The sequence below is a fragment of the Egretta garzetta genome, unplaced genomic scaffold (assembly GCF_000687185.1).
Source record: "Egretta garzetta isolate BGI_Z169 unplaced genomic scaffold, ASM68718v1 scaffold455, whole genome shotgun sequence".
Classification (NCBI taxonomy): domain Eukaryota; kingdom Metazoa; phylum Chordata; class Aves; order Pelecaniformes; family Ardeidae; genus Egretta; species Egretta garzetta.
In genome coordinates, this window is record NW_009259597.1 from 610,816 (window position 1) to 632,203 (window position 21,388).

The window sequence follows — 21,388 nt, forward strand, 5'->3', positions numbered from 1 at the left end:
CAATTCAAATGGTAAAATCTGTATTTTACATTCTTGCACATTGTAAATATTAACTCATTTAAGACATGTCACAAAACGCCCCTCAGACTCATACTGCTTTTGATCACCTTAAGGGAACTTCTTATGTAATTTAAAAGTAAGAATTTCCCATTACTACCCACTCTTCCAAATTACGGCACTATCCAGAACAAAACTTTTTACACTGATGCAGGCATTCCTATGCACTGATTTTTAAACCCGATTTATGCTTCTTTATATTACATTCTCTAGAAAGACCAAAATATGTTACTAGGAAATAAAATTTTAAAATGAACCTTCCCAAGAAATTTGTTTCATTTCTTTCCTAATTATCCTTTCAACACCACGTTCTGGTGTTAAACATCATCTCTAACAAGCACTCAGGTATTATGGTTACCAATTATGAATACAAATATACAACCTATTTATTTCCTACCTATTTGCACCTCTATTTTTTTTTTTTTTTTTAAGTAGGAAGCACCCCAGTCCAGGGATCATTGTCCTCAAGTGATACAGATATCACACACCGTATGATGTACCCTTCAATGGATTTGAAAGAAGTTTGACATTTTTAGAAAGCTATTTTTAGTCTGGGTGAAAATATCTATGAAACAAGTTCTTTACCAGACAAATCATAATTTCTTTCCTGAAGGTGAAACTGCTGCTTATCAGACATGACAAGATGCATAAGTGCTGCTCATCCCAAGCTCCCATTTTTACATATGAAAACATGTTTAAGTAATCACACAAATTTATATTCACCTAAAACTACTAGCCTGCTGTATCAAAATGTTTATGCAAATCTAATAAAAAAACCCAAGCTATAAATCTGTAGTTAGAGTTAGCTGGTTTGTAAGAGGAAGAAAAAAAACAAGGAAAAGATACATAAGAATGGATGTCATCACGAAAAAAGCCTTCTGTAATACAGCTCAAGTGTAGAGGGTATAATTCTGGACTGACTATGATTCTCTGACAACCTATTTCACAGTAGCAGATTTCAGTGGTTTTATAATCACAGATAATGCACAGATTTATAATAATGAGGTGTCAATGTGTGGAAGAACAGGATTGCAGACCATTATTTTCTCAGACATTTTGATGGCATATGCCAAGTGCAGAGAAATGTGAGCAATGTCTATTAAAGAGGCAGTATAACTTATTCAAGCACTTTTGGATACAGAGGACTAAATGCTGGCTCTCAAAAGGCTGGAGCTCAGAAATACCGATACATTTTACAAAGAGGAACATTAAACATAGAAAATGGATAACGGAAAAAAAAAAAAAAGAAGGGTGAGTATTCTCTGTTTTAGTCAAATATCAAAAATCACATTCTAGTCTCTACAACTGTATTCCCATTTCCTTCATTGCACCACAGTGGTAACCATAAAACCAAGGAGACCTCAAATGCCTCAAAGGTTCTGACCCTGTACCAATCTTGAACACAGGCACAGTGGGTTGTTGGGCCTTAGCCTTCCGTACACTCAGGCTTTCACAGCAGAGGCACAAACACTTCCAACCTGATCTAGTTAGCGGTATCCCTGCTCACTGCAGGGGGGTTGGACTAGATGACCTCTAGGGGTCCCTTCCAACCCAAAACATTCTATGATTCTATGAAGAGAAGGACAGTGAGAACAAGACAGGCAATTCTACAGCCACATCAATTAGGAAGAGTGTGCTCCTGAGATCCCAGAGTGAAGCTCCATCTGCATGACCTACGGAAGAGTCCCACAGAACACAGAACCAGTGATCTTAATCTAAATGAGCACTAAAATCCCCATGTGCTGCTATTAATTACTACAGTGCTTTGTGTCCAGAGGTAATAATTTGGGGGAACAAAGGTTTCTTCCTGTAAAATAGTTATTAAGGAACCGACAATCATTATTGTGAGAGTAGCAATGTGAGATCCAGTTTTAAAATTATATTCTGCTTTCTGAAATTGTATTTCAATTTTAATTACATACAGAAAGATTACTAATTTTTGGCTTCAGCTTGTGTACTAATAGTGAATATCGACAGCTGCCGTATAGAAATTGCAAACTGGCTATGAGTTAGCAATTCCTATTCATATTTCAGGAAAGAATTCTGGAATTTAAGGAGGACATTAAGGTGTCCTTCAGTTATTCTTCTGTGAAAACTTCCTTTTTAACTGAAATCACAGACTTCTAGATCTATCAAATCAGTTGAATACATGAGCAAAATGCAACCCTGGAGAAGAAAATTATCAGGAGAAATGTTAATCACTGTAAATCTTGACTGTATTAAAATGCTTGAATCTATTAAATCAAAACACTTTTCATCATGTTTTTTTTCTCACGCTTTCTCCTAAACTGCCCTTCCCATCTTGCATGATTGGAGTATTCCCTATGGCCTATTATCAATTCCATAGATCCCTTTAGGCAAATTTGATATGGGTGTCCCAGACTATTTTATGGCTTTGTATCAGTCTTTTTCACTAAAAAAAAACCAACAGAGTAAGCAAAAGCTGTATTACTGTCTAGGGCTATATTACCACAAACTCACTATCAGTGCCTGACAGGTAAATAATCCTATGAATTAGCATCCTCACTTATTATAGATGCAAACCCATCTTCCTCGTAGATTTGTTATGCAGACATGGTCCATTTAGCAAGTGATAGACAAAATTTTGTTCCTCATCAAAAAAAGTAGCTGCTTCCCAACTTTCAAAAAAGTTTACTGACATCAGAAACAGGCTTAGAATTATCCTCAAAATTCATCCTAATCTTTCAATGAATTTAAAATCCTCCTTAGTTCCAGTTCGATGTTCTTACAGGACAAACTTTCAAAGATATTTAAAAAAAAAAACCCTGAGAGAGGAACCATACCTTGGTGCTTGTCACTTGAAATGGAACTTTTGAGCCCTTTGTAGCTGGGGATGTCAGCTTCTCAGCTGGTTTTGAAGGGATTAGTTTCGTAGCAGGAGGCTGATTGTGCAGAACGGAAGACAGGCAAAGCTGCACGGTCTCCTTCAGAGCTTTCAGCTGTGACTCCTGGGGAAAATAAGAAATCATCAGTTTTCAAAGACGTGTTCTTATGAACAGAATTGCTTGCTTTCTCCCTCTGCATTAAACGAAGCATTTATGAGCAGCTGCTGTTTTTTCTTATTAGCAGAAGAAATTAAGGCTGTTTAAAGCAGGTTTTTTATATGATCAGGTTACCGTGCATTACACACCAAACTTCGTAGGAAAGCTCTTGTACTCTTCCCTTTTAGTTTATCCACAGTGATTATTGCAAATAATTATCAAATATTATTTTTTCTCAAAAGAAACAAAAATACAATACAGTGTCCAGACTTCCACACATAACAGGGAGAAGTAGATGTTCACGAGTATTGTGAAAACACAGACTTTGCATGGAATTTTGTTTGTAATGTTCAGAATAACTAGTGTATTTCCAAGGTTATAAAGATTGATTTTAATCCAACAGAAAGATTACTTCCCTCATGAACGTACATGTGCATATTATGCTGTAGCACTGCATAGTAAATAAACCATAAGTATTTCGATCTGTTAGGAATATGATTGTCCAGATCAATTACTGTCCATCAAGCCAAACTAAAACTTTTAAGTGGTGAAGTGCTTGCATTTCGTGTTAGAACACTGCAATGTTACTCACAGAAATACAGATCGATGAATTTATGAAAATAGCAATCTGCATTGAAATAAGCTCAGGTGGTAACGACAGTGAGATAACCGTGGCAGAGGAAGTCTCATTTTAAACCCTTGCTCCATCACAGCACATCACTTAGAGCCAAATATTAGATATTGAGGTAACTTCCTTACACTCATCTCAGGCCAAGTGAGGCAGCATTTGGCCTTTAAAAATAAAAAATCTTGCTCTTATTCTTCATTTTAAGAATGTGCCTATAAACACAGGCTGTATCAGCACACTTTGAGCTTCAAAGATTTTTTTTTTGAAGATACATAAATCAAGGACTGTGAGGTATACCATGGCAAAAGTTGATGAAAAATATATGTAACATATTACACACTGCATACTACGTACGCGAAATATTATCTAGACAATATAAATATATTTCACGGTTATATGAATCCTAAGCAATGGCATTCGGTATACACAACCTTATTTTAGTTTATTTGCTGAAGAAGTGTTTTTTAGAACCTGACAACTATTCCATGTTTTACATCAGAAAACAAACTTCCACTGAACTGGAATCAAGGAATGTATCACATAACTGGGAAAATCTGAGTGTTTCTTTAATAATAAACAAAGAAAACCAGGTAGTAGGGTACATTTCAATGGTAAGATCAAAGACAACCATAAAAAGACTATTAATGCACAGCACAATAAGGAAAATCAAAGAAACAGGAGGTGGAATGGAGTTTGGCTGTTTGCAAACAGACAAAATTGAATGTCTTTCCCTTAAGATGTGCACTGAAGAGGAATGCTAGATTACCATCAAAGAGGACAGCACTTTGTATGAATAACCACTTTTAAAATTTATGAACCTTGAATCAGACTGATACGTCTCTGACCTAATGGCAGTGTAAAAGGGAAAGGATTACTTTATCCACCCGGCTCAGGGATCTTTTAATTTCTGATTGACAATAGAAGATCTTGGCATACTTCTTTTTGTGTAATATGTCTTTTTACATACCTTTTCAAGAAGTGACTGCACAGAGAACATAAATCACCATTTGTCATAGTCAAAATAAGCTCAGGCACCAAAACGGCAGAGCCAGTAGACTGAAGATACGGACTCAGCCATTATAGCACTATATGACCCTGCAAATCACGCTGATCTGAAACCACACACTCCTCCCGTCCAGAAATCCCTCCGGATAATTTCTCATCCTCTCATCTCCCACCCCTGCCATCCAATGCTTGTTCTGCTTTGGCTACAAACAGTCATTCTGCCATTCCAAAGGTAAAAGCAGAATAAGTTCTTTTGTTTTCATCATATGAGTAGCAAAATTCGATTTTGACATTGCTGAAAGGAGATGTATAAACGGGCAGCACAAGACTACAACTTAAGGAAACACTACTGGAACAAGGGATGTAATTTGTCAAAGTTTTTGATAACCTTGCATAGATGCGATCGTGGTCAAAATAGGCTGCTTGCTGGTCAAAATACTGCCCACACATCACAAGACTTCAGATTTTCCAGATCTCTCTATACTCTTGTCATGTGGTCAAATTCAATATAGAATATTTTGGGCTGTGGTAACGCAAAATCTGTCAGTCTTCCAAGGGTCCACCACGGGAACTAGGAAAGTGCTGTAGTGTAAATACGGACTTATGAGAGACGGTAAGTCCACTGTCAGCACAAACTAATGTTTAATAGAAAAGCCTGATAGCCTCCCAAAAGAAAAATACAAATTAATGCCTATTTATAGGCACAGTTTGAGATTGGATCACTCAATTATTCATTTCAAGTACAGCTCACTTTCCAAAACTGCACATTGCTTTACGCATCGCTTCCACTCCTTTAGCTGAAACTATCTGTGCTAACGTTGTCAAAGCAGCTAAGGCCAAGTCTTCACTGATGACATGGATGGGCCATTGGCATCTCTAACTCTTTTCAGTTCACAGTTCATACAGAAAAGCTCTTAATTAGGGGAAAAAGGTACCTACAACTTAAATGGTCTTATTATTCTGCAGTTAGAACTAGTCAAACCTGGGTATTTCTAGTCCCATAAAACTGTCTCATAATTCTCACTGGCATGAACTTGTCTTTTTCCTTCATTTGCACTGCTTTATTTACTCCTGCTTGCCATCTCCACTGCACTTTCGCAGCATGTAAGCAATGACGCCATCCAAAGACTCTTTGAATGATGATCTGCAAGAAGATAACACCAGGCTTCTGGTAAGCCTACAGAACCATATCTGGGCCCTAAATTAAAATTCTAACATATTTAATGGAAAAGAAACAGAGGGTCAGAGAAGCCAGTTGAGTGTGCTGCAAATCCTCTTTTAATTTGCAGACCAAATCCCTTAATAGCATTCTCATTAAAAGTTCCCAATGTCAAACGTTCTTTGCTGTCTCCTTCACAACTGTCTGCATTATAATAAGTGCATTTAGAAGATGCTGCAAGCATTGCGACTGTCTGCATTATAATGAATAAGTGCATTTAGAAGATGCTGCAAGCATTGCTCTCTTGCCATTGCCACAGACAGTATAGTGGCACTAGTGAGAGACCACATCTGAGTGTTATACATACAAAGGAGGAACATGCTTAATGTTTAAACTAATACATGGATTTAAATTAATACATTAATTCAGTTTAGTGTACTAATAAGGAACACATGATACACGACCAGACACTGGTTTGGATAATGCTACTGTGAGCATTGCTTATACAGATGACATTTTGCAATGCTGGATGCAAATCCTCAGCCAGGAGAATGATTTCAGTGCTTGCAATACTCAAGATTTGCTTTAGTGCAAGGGGCATACTTTTTTTTTGATGTCAATCAAAACTGAAAATACTAGAAAACCAAACCAAAAAAGTCGCCTTTGGTAGCATATTGAAGCTTTTTTTCCTTTCTGATATCGGTTACAGGCACATTCCCGTTAGTATACTTTTGCACATAAAAAATTGTAGCATTTGGCTTTCTGTGGGGTTTTGAGATGTTTCTTTCTAATTTGATTGCCCTCCTCTTACATACTTTGCAGCTGTACTTAACTTCACATAGCATAATTAGTTCCACTGACTTCAGTCCCATTACACCCAGGTACATGCAATTAAGTGTGGATCTAAATCTTTACAAGACTTCAATTTGTTTTGTCAAATTACACTGAAACATTCACAGCTGATAGAGATAAACATGCTTACATTACATTACACTTCTTACTTTGTCAAGGGCTGCCTTTTCCAATTCATCTTTTGCAACTGCTAGTTTTTGCTCCAGATCCGTTAGCTGTTGTGCCTGTGGGAATAAAGAAGAAAAAGCTGATGCAATCTACAACGCATTTTTTCCCATAATTTTTCATGCAGCGCCTGTGAGAGAGGAAAGGATATAAATTTTACAAGTAATATATACGAATTGGGTCAGAATTGCTTGCAAAAAGACCAAGCCTCAAGGGATTTTCTTTTTTTCCTGAGAAAAAGTGTATTTTTATGTGGGAACTGGGCTCAAATCTGCTCCATTTATGTGAATGCAAGTTTACTCTAATTTCAATGTCAGTAGCAAAAGTTATTCCATACTATAAAGTATTTAGAATTATGCCATAGTAATCTTCTGAAAATTTTGAAGTATTCAAAGAGTTTTTATTATTTTGTTCATTTACCTGACTTCTGTTTGTAATTTGAAACACTGGTTTGTAGTTTTAAACATGGAGATGCTAACATTAAGGTAATTTGGCATAAGCAGAGAAATTAGAAAAAACCCAAACGCTCATGCAGGTAGACGCCTTATGAAATGCTACTATCTGCTGGCATACAAGAGGTTAACTCCAGATTTGTTTCTCCGTCTCCTTCCCCGGAGATTTGAAAGGAAAATTCACAAGAATAGCTAGTTACGCAGCTAGATAGTGGGAAAGTCTGGGGAGATTGGCATTTGAAGTCAAGGTCAGGCAAGTAGCCTGCACCCTACATGGAAGGAGTGTCGGCTTTTTATATGACATAACTTTATTCTTCTGCATAGTCCTTCAGGAAGAGATCTGGCTTTCTACAACGTGTGTGCAATGTATTGAGTGCAAGGGTTCAGGAGATGCTTTCAAATCCTTCATAAATAAAGACAATGATTTTCTCTCCCCTTCCCTAGGAGCTAGATACACTCAAACACACTGCTCACTTCAGGGAAACACGTTCTCTGCAAAAGCTTTCCATTTTCGGGACATAGGAGCTTCCCCAATTCACGCAGTTCTCAGCCCTGTCATTAACAGCACATTACTATGCAACCAAAAGGAAAAAAAAGTAGTTTTCTTTTACTGTTGTATTTGTAAAAACTGCCCACTACTTGTTTGCACTGTTTAGGAATGGAACCACAGAGAAAGACACTGGACTACCCCCTTATCCCTTCTCTCTGAAATTCTGAGTAAGTAATGCACATTTTGTGCATACAGAATAATTGGATCAAGTTCTCATTTCTCAGTAAAAAGCTTTATTTAAGCTTACTCAAGCTCACTTTAATTTTGACCCAACATTTGCAAGCACCCTTTCCCTCAGCACCACCCCATGCTGACCAGGTTTCTGAAGTTCATCCCCAGCCAGATACTACTTTCTTGCCAGGCTTTTCAAGACTGTGCTGTCTGTGGCATAGCTTAATGCACAGCCCCACAACACAAATGCTGTTCAGCGGAAACCCCATAAAACATGGTTAACTTGGTATCTGCATTGTGGCAATGACAGTACTTTCAGCACAAATCTTAGCTGATGTGTGTAAGCTTAGGCAAGCCCATAGTCCTCAGCAGATACCTTAAGTGACGTTTCTTAGCATTAGGCAGGCTGTACTGGCTGATAAAATGACAAAAGCCTGACATTTTCAGTTCCCTGCTCATGTACAGAACTACTTAGTTGCATTGTAAAACAGGATTAGGCATTTATCTGCAGATTTATCAGAGCAGCCACCGTTTCATTAGTCAAAACCATGTACGATTTGGCAATCTTGCTTCAAAGCAGAAGTCAACTGCTTGCAGGTAGGTGGGGAAGTCCCTTGTGAATGCAGACCCTAATTTCCACCACATCATGTTGCTCGCACCTGATACCAGTCACTAGCACACACACAACACGCAGATCGGACCACTGGTTCGGTTCCTCAGTCTGGCAGCAGAGCATCCAATACAGAAAGAATCCTTCCATTTCATTAGAATTTGCAAAATTTAACTGGACTTATCGCTGCCTTATTAGAGAAAAAACTTACTAACATGTAAGCATTTTTCTACAGTTCAGTACCATTTACATTTGTTACTAAATATAGTACGCAACATCACTCACCATAAACATTGTCCCAGTCAATGTTTGAAAGACTGAACATTAAGCTTGGCTCCATCTGACACAGACAGTTCTCATTAGATACTAGAACTAGGCCGAGTAATTTCTCATGTCATCAACATATTAATATTTGTACTTATTAAAATATTTTTACAGTACAGTTATACAAATTAATACAGTCTCAATTAATGAGAACCAAGATTTGAAAACCAGTATATATAATTCAATAATTTGGGTTACCATTAAAAAGGAAATTATATAAAATAATGTTTACATGATAAATGAGAGGCCAGGATGGCGTCATCTGACAGTGTGCATTGCTAAAGGATTAGAATCAGATGGAAGATGATGGATTGCCACATGGTGTGGGCCAGACAACAAGGCAACTTCTCCATTCAGCACCATCTGTGTAACCATTTAAAATTGTGGGAATACCAGAGCTGAAGTTATCAATTTCAGGACACCTGGTTTTCTTCAACACGTGTATGACGTAGGCATCTGAAACTCTGGGCAGTTGATAGGAAGCAGGCAATAGTGATTACAGGTGACCGCTGCTGCCTTCCTTGCAGGGGAACATCTGTTACTATAGAATACATTGGACTCAATGAAACTCAAGTTGGAGGAAAAGTGTTTAACTTCTTTAATTGCTGCGTGCCATTACAAAGAATTAATATATTGTAATAACACTGCTCACATCAAGGAAAACATTTTCAGCTTATGGCGGAAAGGTATTCTTCCAAAGCACAGGCTCATATATTTTAATAAAGTCTTTCTGAATGCATCATTTATCAAGCCTTATTCTTATTTTTAGTAATATTGTCCTATTTTGATAGACTTTTTCTGTAACTTTGATGTATATTTATTTTATTGCATGGATTCCTGAGCCAATAGGCCAGTGATATCAATCCAACTCACATCAGGTGAGAATAAAATCCTGGAATTAAAAATACATTTTTGATGAACTACTCACTTGAAAGTAGTGATATTTATTTACATCTTAGTCCCAAAACTGCTGAATAATAATTTTTTTTTCTGAAAATTTTTATCTGCCAAGGCTGAATTCACATTGCAATAGTTTCAACTGCTGGTTTAATTTAGAAGCTTTTTAGGGAGCCTAATTCAATGAATGTGGCTTGGATACTGAATAAAGGAAAAGGACAAGATACCAGCAGAACTACACAAGGCCAAATCCGATAAAGCGTAAAGTACCTTTAAAAGGCATAGCCTGGAAAAACTTTGAAATATTAAGTTTCTTTTAGGCAATCTCTTGTAGATTCTCTTATAGAATCAGGTCTAACAGAGGAAACAGAGATAAATCATTTTTTTCATCCTCTGGAAGAGTGCACTGAGCAATTACTGTCAGTGAAGTACACTGTTCTAACTCACTTAAATGAGTGTACTTACCTTTACTTATTGTGAATTACATTACACAAAATGCCCACATTTAAATTCTTCCAGGCATAAGTATAAAAAGCAAAAAGACTAGTCTGATTTCAATTAGATAGAAAAAAATCCAAATTGACAGATTTTTTTTTTTTTATAAAAAGTCATTCAGAATAGAGTTTTTCTACATATAAATAAAGTGAAGGCAACGCCTACATATCTTTGGGATGATGACTTTGAATGTTCAAGACTTTATTAATATCATATCAATATAATATAGGTAGTTGAGATGTTCATGTCCCTCAAAGTAACACAAAAGCAACAAAACGTGTGTTGTGTGTGTGTGTGGTGTGTGTGTCAAAGAGAAGGTTTTTAATCTGAAAAACAGTGGCTAGAAGCTTTAGACTTCTCACGTCCTTAGTCATGTGAGAAGGAGAAAAACATTCACTAGTGGTGTTTTGTGTACCTTTGGAGAAGTTATAACTATTGTTTGTTCTAAAAAAATTAATCATTTCAATGATCTTTCTTGGGACAAACATACCCATGTAAATACAATGAACAAATTGCTGTTGGATTATGTACTGTTGGTAACAATGTGCTACTTTACAAATATGCTCCAAATACAGCTCCTGTAAGTGTTCCTGTTGGTATTTTACTCTTGAAAAGGTAGATCTGACCTTTCTTCCCAAACCTGGCTAGTCCATAAGCTTTTCCACTGACATCTCCTCCAAGTCCTCTCCATTTCTTCTCAGGAGTCGGACAAAACCTAAAGCTTCTAAGGTTACTAAACTTTTCCTGAAGGTACAGGGCAGCAAACCTGAGCTATTTCCGTGTATGATCTAACAAACCCAACAGCACAATGACTTTTTAAAAAAAAAAAATAAGAAATTCCTATTTCCTTCTGAGGAGTCCCAGAAACAGGACCCCTCAGTGCGATCAAATACTGCGTGGGTCAGAGGGAGGACAGAGGGAGCGGAGCTCACCTTAACATTTCAGTCTTATTTGATCCCAGATCTATTCCACATTAACAGTGGGATATGAATTCCACCCCCAGAATAATTAAGGGTTGTTTCAGGTCAGGTGGGTGATGGGGCTGCACGGTTGTACAGCTATTACAAACACTGCATGCTCATTTGTGCAGCCAAAAAATGTTTTTTAAAAGGCTTTTTAGCATTTCTTTCCCAGAAACGTTATACAGTATGTTGTTGTGGAATAGAAGATCAATGGGGACAGCTTTTATTGTTGCTGTACTGGGGGGTTTTGGTGAGGGTGTGTGGGGGGTTGCTTTTTTCTTTTTGTGTTTTGGTGTTTTTGGTTTTTTTTTAAACTTGCAACTGCTTAAAATAGTCAGGAAAAAATTACACCATTCCTTTTCCTTTCTTTATACATAATTTCAAAGTTGGGTTTTTTTTTACCAGAAAAGCCTGGGTTATGGCTGCACACTAGAAGTATTACTCACATATGCAGAGATAAGCATAGCCATGACGCGGTTTTCTTCACTTCAAGACACGATAAATTAGGATTTTATTTTGCTATTACAAAAATTCTAAAGACTTGCTGTTTATCGAGGACAAAATTATCACACATTCTGCTTAATTAGAAAACATGATTGACAAAGTGATGTTTAATCACACATTAAATAGATCCAGCTTTCTGAACTCCATTTTTTCCCACACAGGCCTTAAATAAATGTTTAAGAAAAAAGATAAAATATTTACTGTACAACTTTTTATTTTAAAAATTATTATATGTTCTAACTAGGACAGCTTTTTAATTGGAAACCACTTAACCAGAAATCTGAATAAATTATCTGGTAAAGATTATTCTGCTGTGCTTATTCTGTAAACACTATTTGTGTCTTAGAAAAACAGAGACTTGTGCTTCTAAATTGTACTGTTTTACTGTAGCACAAGGTGTTAAATGTAACCAAGAATAACACTTTTTGGCAGCTATTCCATTTAAGCAGACAGGCAGCAAAACCCAGACATTCAGCAACACCTGAATTGTATTTCAAGCACTTACAACAAGAAGAAAAGTCAGTTAAAAACATCATTTCTGCAAAGTCTCACGGCTTGTACATCTCCCTAATGCTCATTACTGCCACAATGCTTTTATCTCTCGTTTGTGACTATTTGGGATGTCCATTAAAAAAAGGAAATAAGAATTCTGTGCTTTTTTTATTAGCTGAAATTTCACTTTTCCTTCCCCAACCCTCATGCTTCACATAAAACTTTTTACAATGAAAGCAAAATAGCAGTTTGCCTGGGTTTTAGCGAAGTACTCAACCTCTAATGAAAGGAAAAGAACTGTTGCTCTGCAGAAACATGCTCAGACGACGCGCACAAAGAGAAGAGCCACATCACTCACCTTTACGCCTGGTCTGCCTTTTTATCTCCCATAGGGGATTTTCCTCCCTTCAGATCAAGCCAGAGGGCGTTAGGTTTTAGCACCAGCTGCTATTTCCGATGGATAACTGATCGACATGATTACAACCTGTTGCTCTTTCTTTTCTAAGTCAGTCTTCTTTAAACAATTGTATTGCTTATTTTAGCAGTAAGAGAACAAACGTTGAGGGGGTAAGCATTTTAAAATTCATGTCAGGCATACCAGAATGCTCTACGCCACTGCCAGTAGTGTGTTGGAAACTTTTACTTCCCCTTTTCTTGAGGGATGATTAGTTCACATCTTGCCTAAAGCTTCAACTTTTTGTTTTAGGGGCTTCTTTCTAGGATTTGACCATTCCAGTCAAGACTGTAATTCATCCAGGAAAATACAAATCAAAGAAAACAGAACTAGTATATCTGGCAATATCGCTTAACTTAAAAGTGCTTGTCAAGAGAGAACTATCTTAAAGCTTTCAATTTCAAAAACATTACCTCATATTCAGCTGATGAATAAAGTAAAACCTAAAACATCCAACACGTATTGCATTCATTAACACCAGCACATTCACTACTGCAAAGTGGCTCCAAATCAGCCAACAATGAGTAATACAGAGATCTCAAAAAAAAGATTTATTTCTATAGGGGTATCAATGAACTATGTTAATACGTAATCCAGTATCCTTACTGCAAAATATATACGATGACATCCCTCCACCTTCTTGTGTGTCACCCATCTCTTTATATTAAAAGAAGTCCTACATCTGCAAATAGCTTGTAAGTATTTTTCAGCAACCAATTCTTCAGGACCCTCCTATGACGCTAACATAATGTGCTAACATTAACACATTAGTAATGATTATATCATCACCGCAACAATATACAGAATGCTGAAATATGGCATTTGAAATGGAAAATATGCACCAGCAAAGACGCCAAGGTAAACAGTGACATCTACTTCATAAGCAAGTCTCTGTTTTTCTAAGACACAAAGAGTGTTTACAGAATAAGCACAATTCTAGATAAGACTTTCTATATACATTTTTGTCAATGTTGTGAAAACACACTATACCACCATTTAGGGAGAAAACAAAAAAAAAAACAAAACCAAAATCTACTACAAAAAAAATAAAATAAGAATATCTTGTGCTTCATGAAAACAAGAAGTACTCACTTACCATAGAGTGATAAAGGACCACATAACAGAAGAAGAGGAAATGGTCCCTATGCTGTTATCTCAAAAAGATCGCTATCTGAAAAGTAATCATGCCCTCTCTTACCACCCAAACATCAACCACAGATATTTATGCAACAGCCCTAATATATACTTTACAAAAATCAACTAAGCAAATTTCAATTTCCTGTCTCTCCCAGAGGCCTCAGCTTCTACAGAGAAAAACAACTCAATAATATCCTGCTTTAAAGCATTTTTCTACATCCAATAAGTAGCCAGATCTAATCACAAATAATTGACAACCTGAAAACCAAAATTATACATGTGGCAGTAGGCAACATCCAAATACATACCTGAAAGTGTACAAACATATCACTTGATCAAGGAAAAACAAAATCCCAAAGTGAATAATCAACAACAGCGTTATAAAAACAAATAAACAAAAAGCATCATAAGCCTTCTCACTTGGAAAGAAAACCCAAAATCTAGCAGTTTCTGAGACTGAACTATCACATGCAGCAAGAGCTATAGGGATCCTAAACCATGACGACTAAGTCCGACACTCAGTATACTACAAAGCAGAAATACCTCAAGGAAGACCCCACAATCTCTTATCTTAGGACTCAAAGAAAACATCAATTCTCACTCATGACATTAACCCATAAAACCCTGCACAGCCTGCCCCATCAGTCATCCACCTCAGGATGAGACTTGCCAGATTAATCAGCAAACAAAACCTGGCACAATATTCATATTCAATCCTGTTATTCACAAAACAGTAAAAATTGAATTTTGGAAAATCATTGCATTCTAGAAATGCACAGTTAAATAGAATAATCTTCATATAACAACAACTTCTACATGAATAAAATCCATTCCCTCAGCCATCCATGCAATTGCTTTGAGGAATATACTTAAAATTTTCTTCCTGCCATCCTGATGACTTCTGACAAACAAAGATACTCCTTGAAGAAAACACACCTATTTTCAAGCAAGTCATCAAAGTAAAAGCTGTACATTATCACACTGCAACATGAAAATGCAGCTCTCCCTAGCAACGTGCTCCTGGCTGTCATACATCACCAGATACAGCAACTTCCGTGAAAGAGCATTAATTACTGATTAAGCTATTAAACATATAACTTTACTGACGTTGTAACTACCTTGTATTGCAAATGCTTTGAAAGACAAATGTCATCGATCTTTCTATCTGGCTTTGCACAGACTGGTGCAGTGGAACCAGAGCATGAAATGCAAACCACTCCATAAGTTCTGGGTTTGTAGACAACCTGATCTGCATGTATAAGCACCAATTGCTGGATCTATTACTCACACATGTTTAGTAATATTAACACAAAGATGATAATTCCTGAGCTTTAGATGAAGAAAAGCATTTTGAAATACTTGCAAGCCACGATGTCATCTCCTACACTCAAAGACCTTTTCTACAAGAGAACAAATCATAGTTTGAAATAATTACTTAAAATAACAATACTGAGGTCATCCCTCAAGGTCTGGAGCAAAATCCATGTGATATTTTTGATACAATGTATTATTTAAGCCTTTCTCCCTTTTTTTTTTTGGTGGGTTGATATATGATTTATTTCCACCACCACCTGCACCCTTTTTCATCCAGGTTTAAATGCTATGATACACAGTAGCTCTTTTTTTAGGTGTAGTCCTAAATTTTTTGATAAATTGTTCTAGGCAAAACATAGTTTTCCTCTCTAACATGACTCTGTCCAATTACAGACTGATAAGAGTTTTCGCATGTGCATCACCACTTTTATTGCTTTAGGAAGCGGTATTGGGCTCTAAGTTCCTTACACACTCAGCAGAGTGGAAGAAGAACCTGAAGACTGGAAGAGTACTTGTGATACCCATCTTCAGAAAGACAGAAATTGAAGAAGTCATGACTAATAAATCTATTAGTACAACAGTCATTTTTGGAAAAGTACTGAAAAGAATAATCGGACTACCTCTCTAGGGGACAGAGCTTTATTTGGTATATTCTCACTGATGAGCTGAACAGTGAATTAAACATATACTCATTAACTATTCTGGTGACATCAAACCAGAACTCTGTGTGTCATAGAAGATGGGATTTATCTAAATTTATCCTGACAAACTGGAAAAAACAGGATGACATTCACTAAAGACAAGTATAAGATGCTAAATATGGACAGGAATAATCAATAAAACAAATACAGAATACAGAACAGTAGAGATGAATGACTCAAGATGATATCACCACTGAACATCACGTTTTTGCAGCAAAGAACATTGTGAGTACAGACTACAAAAATCTTTTTGCTCTGCTCAGCATGAGTGAAATGTCCAGCTGGACTTCAGTGTCTGTTTTAGGGCACTGCAAATGGACACAGACCAAAGAAAACAAGTTCAGATGTGACTAACATGAAGAATTAATGGTATGCAAACATGTACTGAGAAGCAAGACTGGAAAAAAAAATGCTACGTATGTTTATCTAAAAAAGAACAGCACTGTGAGACACACAGGATAATAACCTCAAAATATTGCCTTAAAGGAAGGGGGTTTAAAAAAAATAAATAAATCTACTCTCCAAGTGTATGGGTGATAGTGTGATAACTACTTGGCTTCAATTTCAGTAAGGAAGATTCAAGACACGTAAGAAAACATTTTCTACTACTAAGGCTAATAGACTAGGATAGACCAAAGCATCAGAAATACACAATTTGAACTGCTGCAGGTTTCTAAAACAAAAACAAACAAACAAACAAAAAAATTAGATAAGCATTGTGAAAGAATAACAGGTATACAACTGAACCTTCTGTGGAGACAGAGAATATGGAACATCCTTTCCATGTTGCCTATTCTCCTACAAAAAGAGCTTTTGCCAAAACTGAAGCAGTGCTGATGGGATTGCCACATACGTGTAAGAATTTCTGATCACAGTAAATATGAAGCAACCTTTCTTATTTATTTATTTATTTAAAAGGAAAAGTGCATAAGACTCTGCTTGTATTGTGGGCACTTTTCATTTCATCTTCATCCTTTGTAAGAAAAGCAAAGGCTTATAGAAAAAAAGAGTCAATCCAAAGAAAAATAACATTTGCTAATGAAGTCATCAACGAGTAATATAAAAGCCACAGTAGACCAATGATATTAAATATATCAAATAGAAAACATCATAAAATAAATAAAAATATAGCTAAAAGGACGTTCAGTTCGGTACTTTCATTCATTGTGTCATTTCTGGCAAAGTCCGTGGAAACTTTTTTAAAAACATTTTTCTATCTGAAGTCTTTGATAGTTATTCTCTCAAAATAAATGCTGTACATTAAGTGTATAATAGCCAATAAGTCTCCTCTCCCAGATCCTATTCAGTTGTTTTGTAACACGCTGAAGTCAGCCCGTAGCTTATAGAACTGCTTATTCCTGATAAAGTCACTGGTTTAAGAACACTGGGGGAAAAAAATCTAAACAAACCAGCCAAAACAAACCCCTCTAATATTTTGCTTTACATTTATGTTTATAATTGATATTTTATAATAGCTTTTTTGTTGTTGTTTTGTTTTTCCTAAGCAGCATTGCTACATTTCCCACGGGAGATTGCAGAATATCCAGATGCTGAAAGAAACACATTGGATGAATAAACAGACCACAGGCTCGAGATCCTGTCGGAAAGCAGGAGGAGTTGTAGTGTTCTCCCTGGGAAGTTGATATGACAGGCCCATAGGAAACCATCCTCAGCTTTCTCTTATCATCACCTTTTAACAGTCAGCTACAGAGGTTACATTTAGCATTTACAGGGCAACGTAAAAGCAACAACAAAAATAAGAGCATTCTTTTTTGTGCTAAATAAATCAATGCATAAATGAAGCCTAAGGAAAACAAAGTTGATCTTTTGGGAAAGCTTTCTTCAAGAAAAGAAGTTGTTTTATGGTACTTTGAACATAATGAAGAATCCTTTAACATGTGTAAAATGGACTAATTTTTCAAACATGCAAGGTCAGATGAATTCTGCAGTTGATAACAGTTTTAACACAAGCAGGTGCGAATCGTGGGTGAAGTGAATGTACCTTTAAGGAATGGCTGGATTTGGGTCAAGCCTGACCACCAACTCTACACAAACAGAATTGCATTGGAAAACCTGAAACTTTTGCATCTTCATACGTGTGCAAGCACACAAAGCACTTCTGTAAAAGCTTATGAAAGATTTAAAATTACGTAATCAATTATCTCCAGCCCAGACAACAAGGTCATTAATATTTTAATGTTTAACACAAGTTGTCTGCTAAGTCAGGTCTTCAGTGGCTTTGTGGTGGTTTTTTGTTTGTTTGTTTTTCTTTAATCAGTTCACCTCTTTCTCTGCAGGGACTGCAGAATCTCATAGCCTGCGTCCCAGAAATAAATACTTTGCAACTCTGGGAAATAGGTTTACTGTGGCATGTAATTAACTACTACTAATAAGGAGGAAAACACATATGGTGGCATCAATTTTACTTTAGAGGAAGGAATGGTATAAATATTTACCACAACCAGTCACTATGATGTGAAAACTGTTTCACATGATTTTGCTTTTCCCTGATTCTATTTACATTATCAAATGCACAGTTTAAAATTATTTTCACACATCCAAATAATGAATTGATTGGTGTAGTACTATGTGTGTCAAAGAATTTGGAAAATGATTTTGATTATAAATGACAGACTTCTAAGCACATGTTTAGTTAGGTAAGGCTTTAAAACGCATCCTTTGCTCCTTCACATATAGAGTCAATTCAGGTGTTTCCCAGAAATAAATATTTCCTTGAAACAAGCCTTGAAAGAAAAAAAAAAAAAAAAAAAAAAGTATTTCAAACCTGTCTTTTCTTTCTTATGTAAGCCTGTGTAAGTGGCTATAAGAGAAGCCTGAGTTGGAAATGTTGATATGGTACTGCTTAGTCCCTTAGAGATACTGAGTGCTCAGTACCTGAAGCACTATTTGGGAGCGTAAAAGAGAACTGAAGGTAAATGACAATCTTGCTTGTAATTTGTGATACTGCACTTCACAGGAATGTGTGGGTTGAGGAGTTCCACCTTGGAAACAAGCTAGACACTGTGAGGAGCAGCAGAAGTTGTCAAGAGCTGGAAGAGGGTTCTCCTCTTCCCTCCTTCCTTCCTCCCTGCCTGCCAGCCACCCCCACTAGCCTCCCAGCCTGTCTTCTCCTTTCCCTCTCTATTTGTAGCACCTCCGGCTTCGCTGCTTCCTGATGCCTCTCATCTCCCAGCCCTGCGTTTATCTTAGAACCATAGAATCATTTAGGTTGGAAAAGACCTTCGAGATCATCAAGTCCAACTGTTAATCTAACAGTGCCATCGCAGCACTAAACCATGTCTCTAAGCACCTTGTCTACTTGGCTTTTAAATACCTCCAGGGATGGGGACTCGACAACTTCCCTGGGCAGCCCATTCCAAGGCTTAACAACCCTTTTGGTGAAAAAAATTTTCCTAATGTCTAACCTAAACCTGCCCTGGCCCTTGAGGCCATTTCCCCTTGTCCTATCACCCATTACCAGGGAGAAGAGGCCAACCCCCACCTCGCTACGCCCTCCTTTCAGGCAGTTGTAAAGGGTGCTAAGGTCTCCCCTCAGCCTCCTCTTCTCCAGACTAAACACCTCCAGGTCCCTCAGCCGCTTCTCAGCAGCCTTGTGCTCCAGACCCCTCATCACCTTTGTTGCTCTCCTCTGTTCATGTTCCAGCACCCCAATGTCCTTCTTGTAGTGAGGGGCCTAAAACTGAACACAGTATTCGAGGTGCGGACTCACTAGTGTGGAGTACAGGGACACGATCACTGCCCTGCTCCTGCTGGCCACACTATTTCTGATACAAGCCAGGATGCTGTTGGTCATCTTGGCCACCTGGGCACACTGCTTCAGACATCCTCTGCTTTGACACTACCACCTGGGCATCTGGTGGCTCTAAACACATGCAGAGGTTTAAGGACCCCCCAGGGCCACGGGCGAGCAGTGGTCAGTGTAAACACCCATCTATGCTTCAGTAACCAGCCACAACCATGACCCAAGCTGGAGCAAACGTGGCTTGCTCTTTAGAGGGAGGTGCATAATTATAAGCCATCCCACTCATGATAAAGCCACGTACAGAATACTTATTAGCAATTGCCTAATTTGTTGTAAGGCTGATACTATTTACTTGCTTATTTAAATTTAATTATACTATGGAACAATGATGAAGTGCATTGGTAGGCTAGGCTTAGTTGTTGTTCACATTTCAACTTTTCTTCGGTTTTTAGGACTGTCTATCAATATGTTTTGTCTCAGAATTTAAATGACAAAAGAGAAACCAGATCAAGCAGTAGATGAAATTCAAACTTCTAAAACTCTGAAGCAGAATCCTTAGAAACTGATCACCAAAAAGTAAACAAAGATATACTGAAGCCATAACAGTGACGCAGTCTCACTTTGTACAATTAAAAGAACAATTTCAAAAATACAAGATACTTGTCTAAACTGATAGTGAAAGTTATTGCTGACTTTATTTTTCTTCATCTCATATTCCTATCAGATGCACACATTTGCATTTCATTAAAAAAAAACCAAATTATTTTTAATTCTTTTCTACTTTAGTAAAACACACGACTTCTAGGACAGTATAGCCAAATGATGGGAAGACAGTTAACGAAGGAGGAGCAATTTGAAAAGAAGTGTTTATGAATGCCTGAAACAAATGTAGACCTCACTTTAGCAAAGCATTTAAACTTAAGAGTACTTTACTGAATCAGGGTTTTAGGACCACAATTAAATTATTGTAATTAAGAGTGGACTCATTCAGAACTAGTAAGTACTTACAAAGGCAGCTACAAAATTAAGAAGCTTGAGTGAAAATTAACCATTCCTTATTTTTCTCACTATAATACAAAGCAAATTTCAACTTTTGTCAACTCTTGAAGAACACTATGCTGCATGGCTTGAGGGACTCAACCCTGACAAAGAGATGGGAGCTCAAATTCTAATCTCAGTAGAGATACTGACAACCTCTATAGCTGTGAGTCCACCACTTAATTTCTGTGACTCTCACTGCTTATCTGTCATATGGCATTATATCACAGAAAGAGAGAAAAAATATAAATATACATACACACACGCCACATAATTAATCAGCTAAATAGCAAAACACTTTGAAAACATAAGAGGAAATACATGCCAAATACGATGAACTCATGTTTTATTTACTACCACTTGTTAAGTTACTGTCACATATTGTTAAAAGTAGATATAATTTACCAATTCACCGGAGTATTAAAGGAGAAAGCTGTCTTTTTTCCCCCCTTCATCTTCATCTCCCACTTAATCCCCACAGCCCTAGCAAGTAAAGAGTCATTGACAATAATAGTTACCCAAATTTAAGAACTGGTTTCTCAATGTCGATTATGCAAAACAAAAAGCAAACAAAGCAGCCCCCACTTACTTCACATCTATCTTCACAATTAATTCCACCACAGAAAGCAATAGTTTAATTGGCATGGACAGAAACG

The 21,388-nt window shown here is 37.0% G+C and overlaps 1 protein-coding gene across 1 annotated transcript in view; it reads right to left on the minus strand.

Moving 5' to 3' along the window:
• The window catches only part of LUZP2 (leucine zipper protein 2), a 196,909-nt gene that overhangs the window by 38,455 nt on the left and 137,066 nt on the right, over positions 1-21,388 (minus strand). The window contains exons 8-9 of the mRNA XM_009638176.2: positions 6,853-6,927; positions 2,862-3,026 (exon numbers count right to left, since the gene is read on the minus strand). Coding sequence (XP_009636471.2) covers positions 2,862-3,026; positions 6,853-6,927 — 240 coding nt within the window. The remainder of the gene's footprint in view (positions 1-2,861; positions 3,027-6,852; positions 6,928-21,388) is intronic.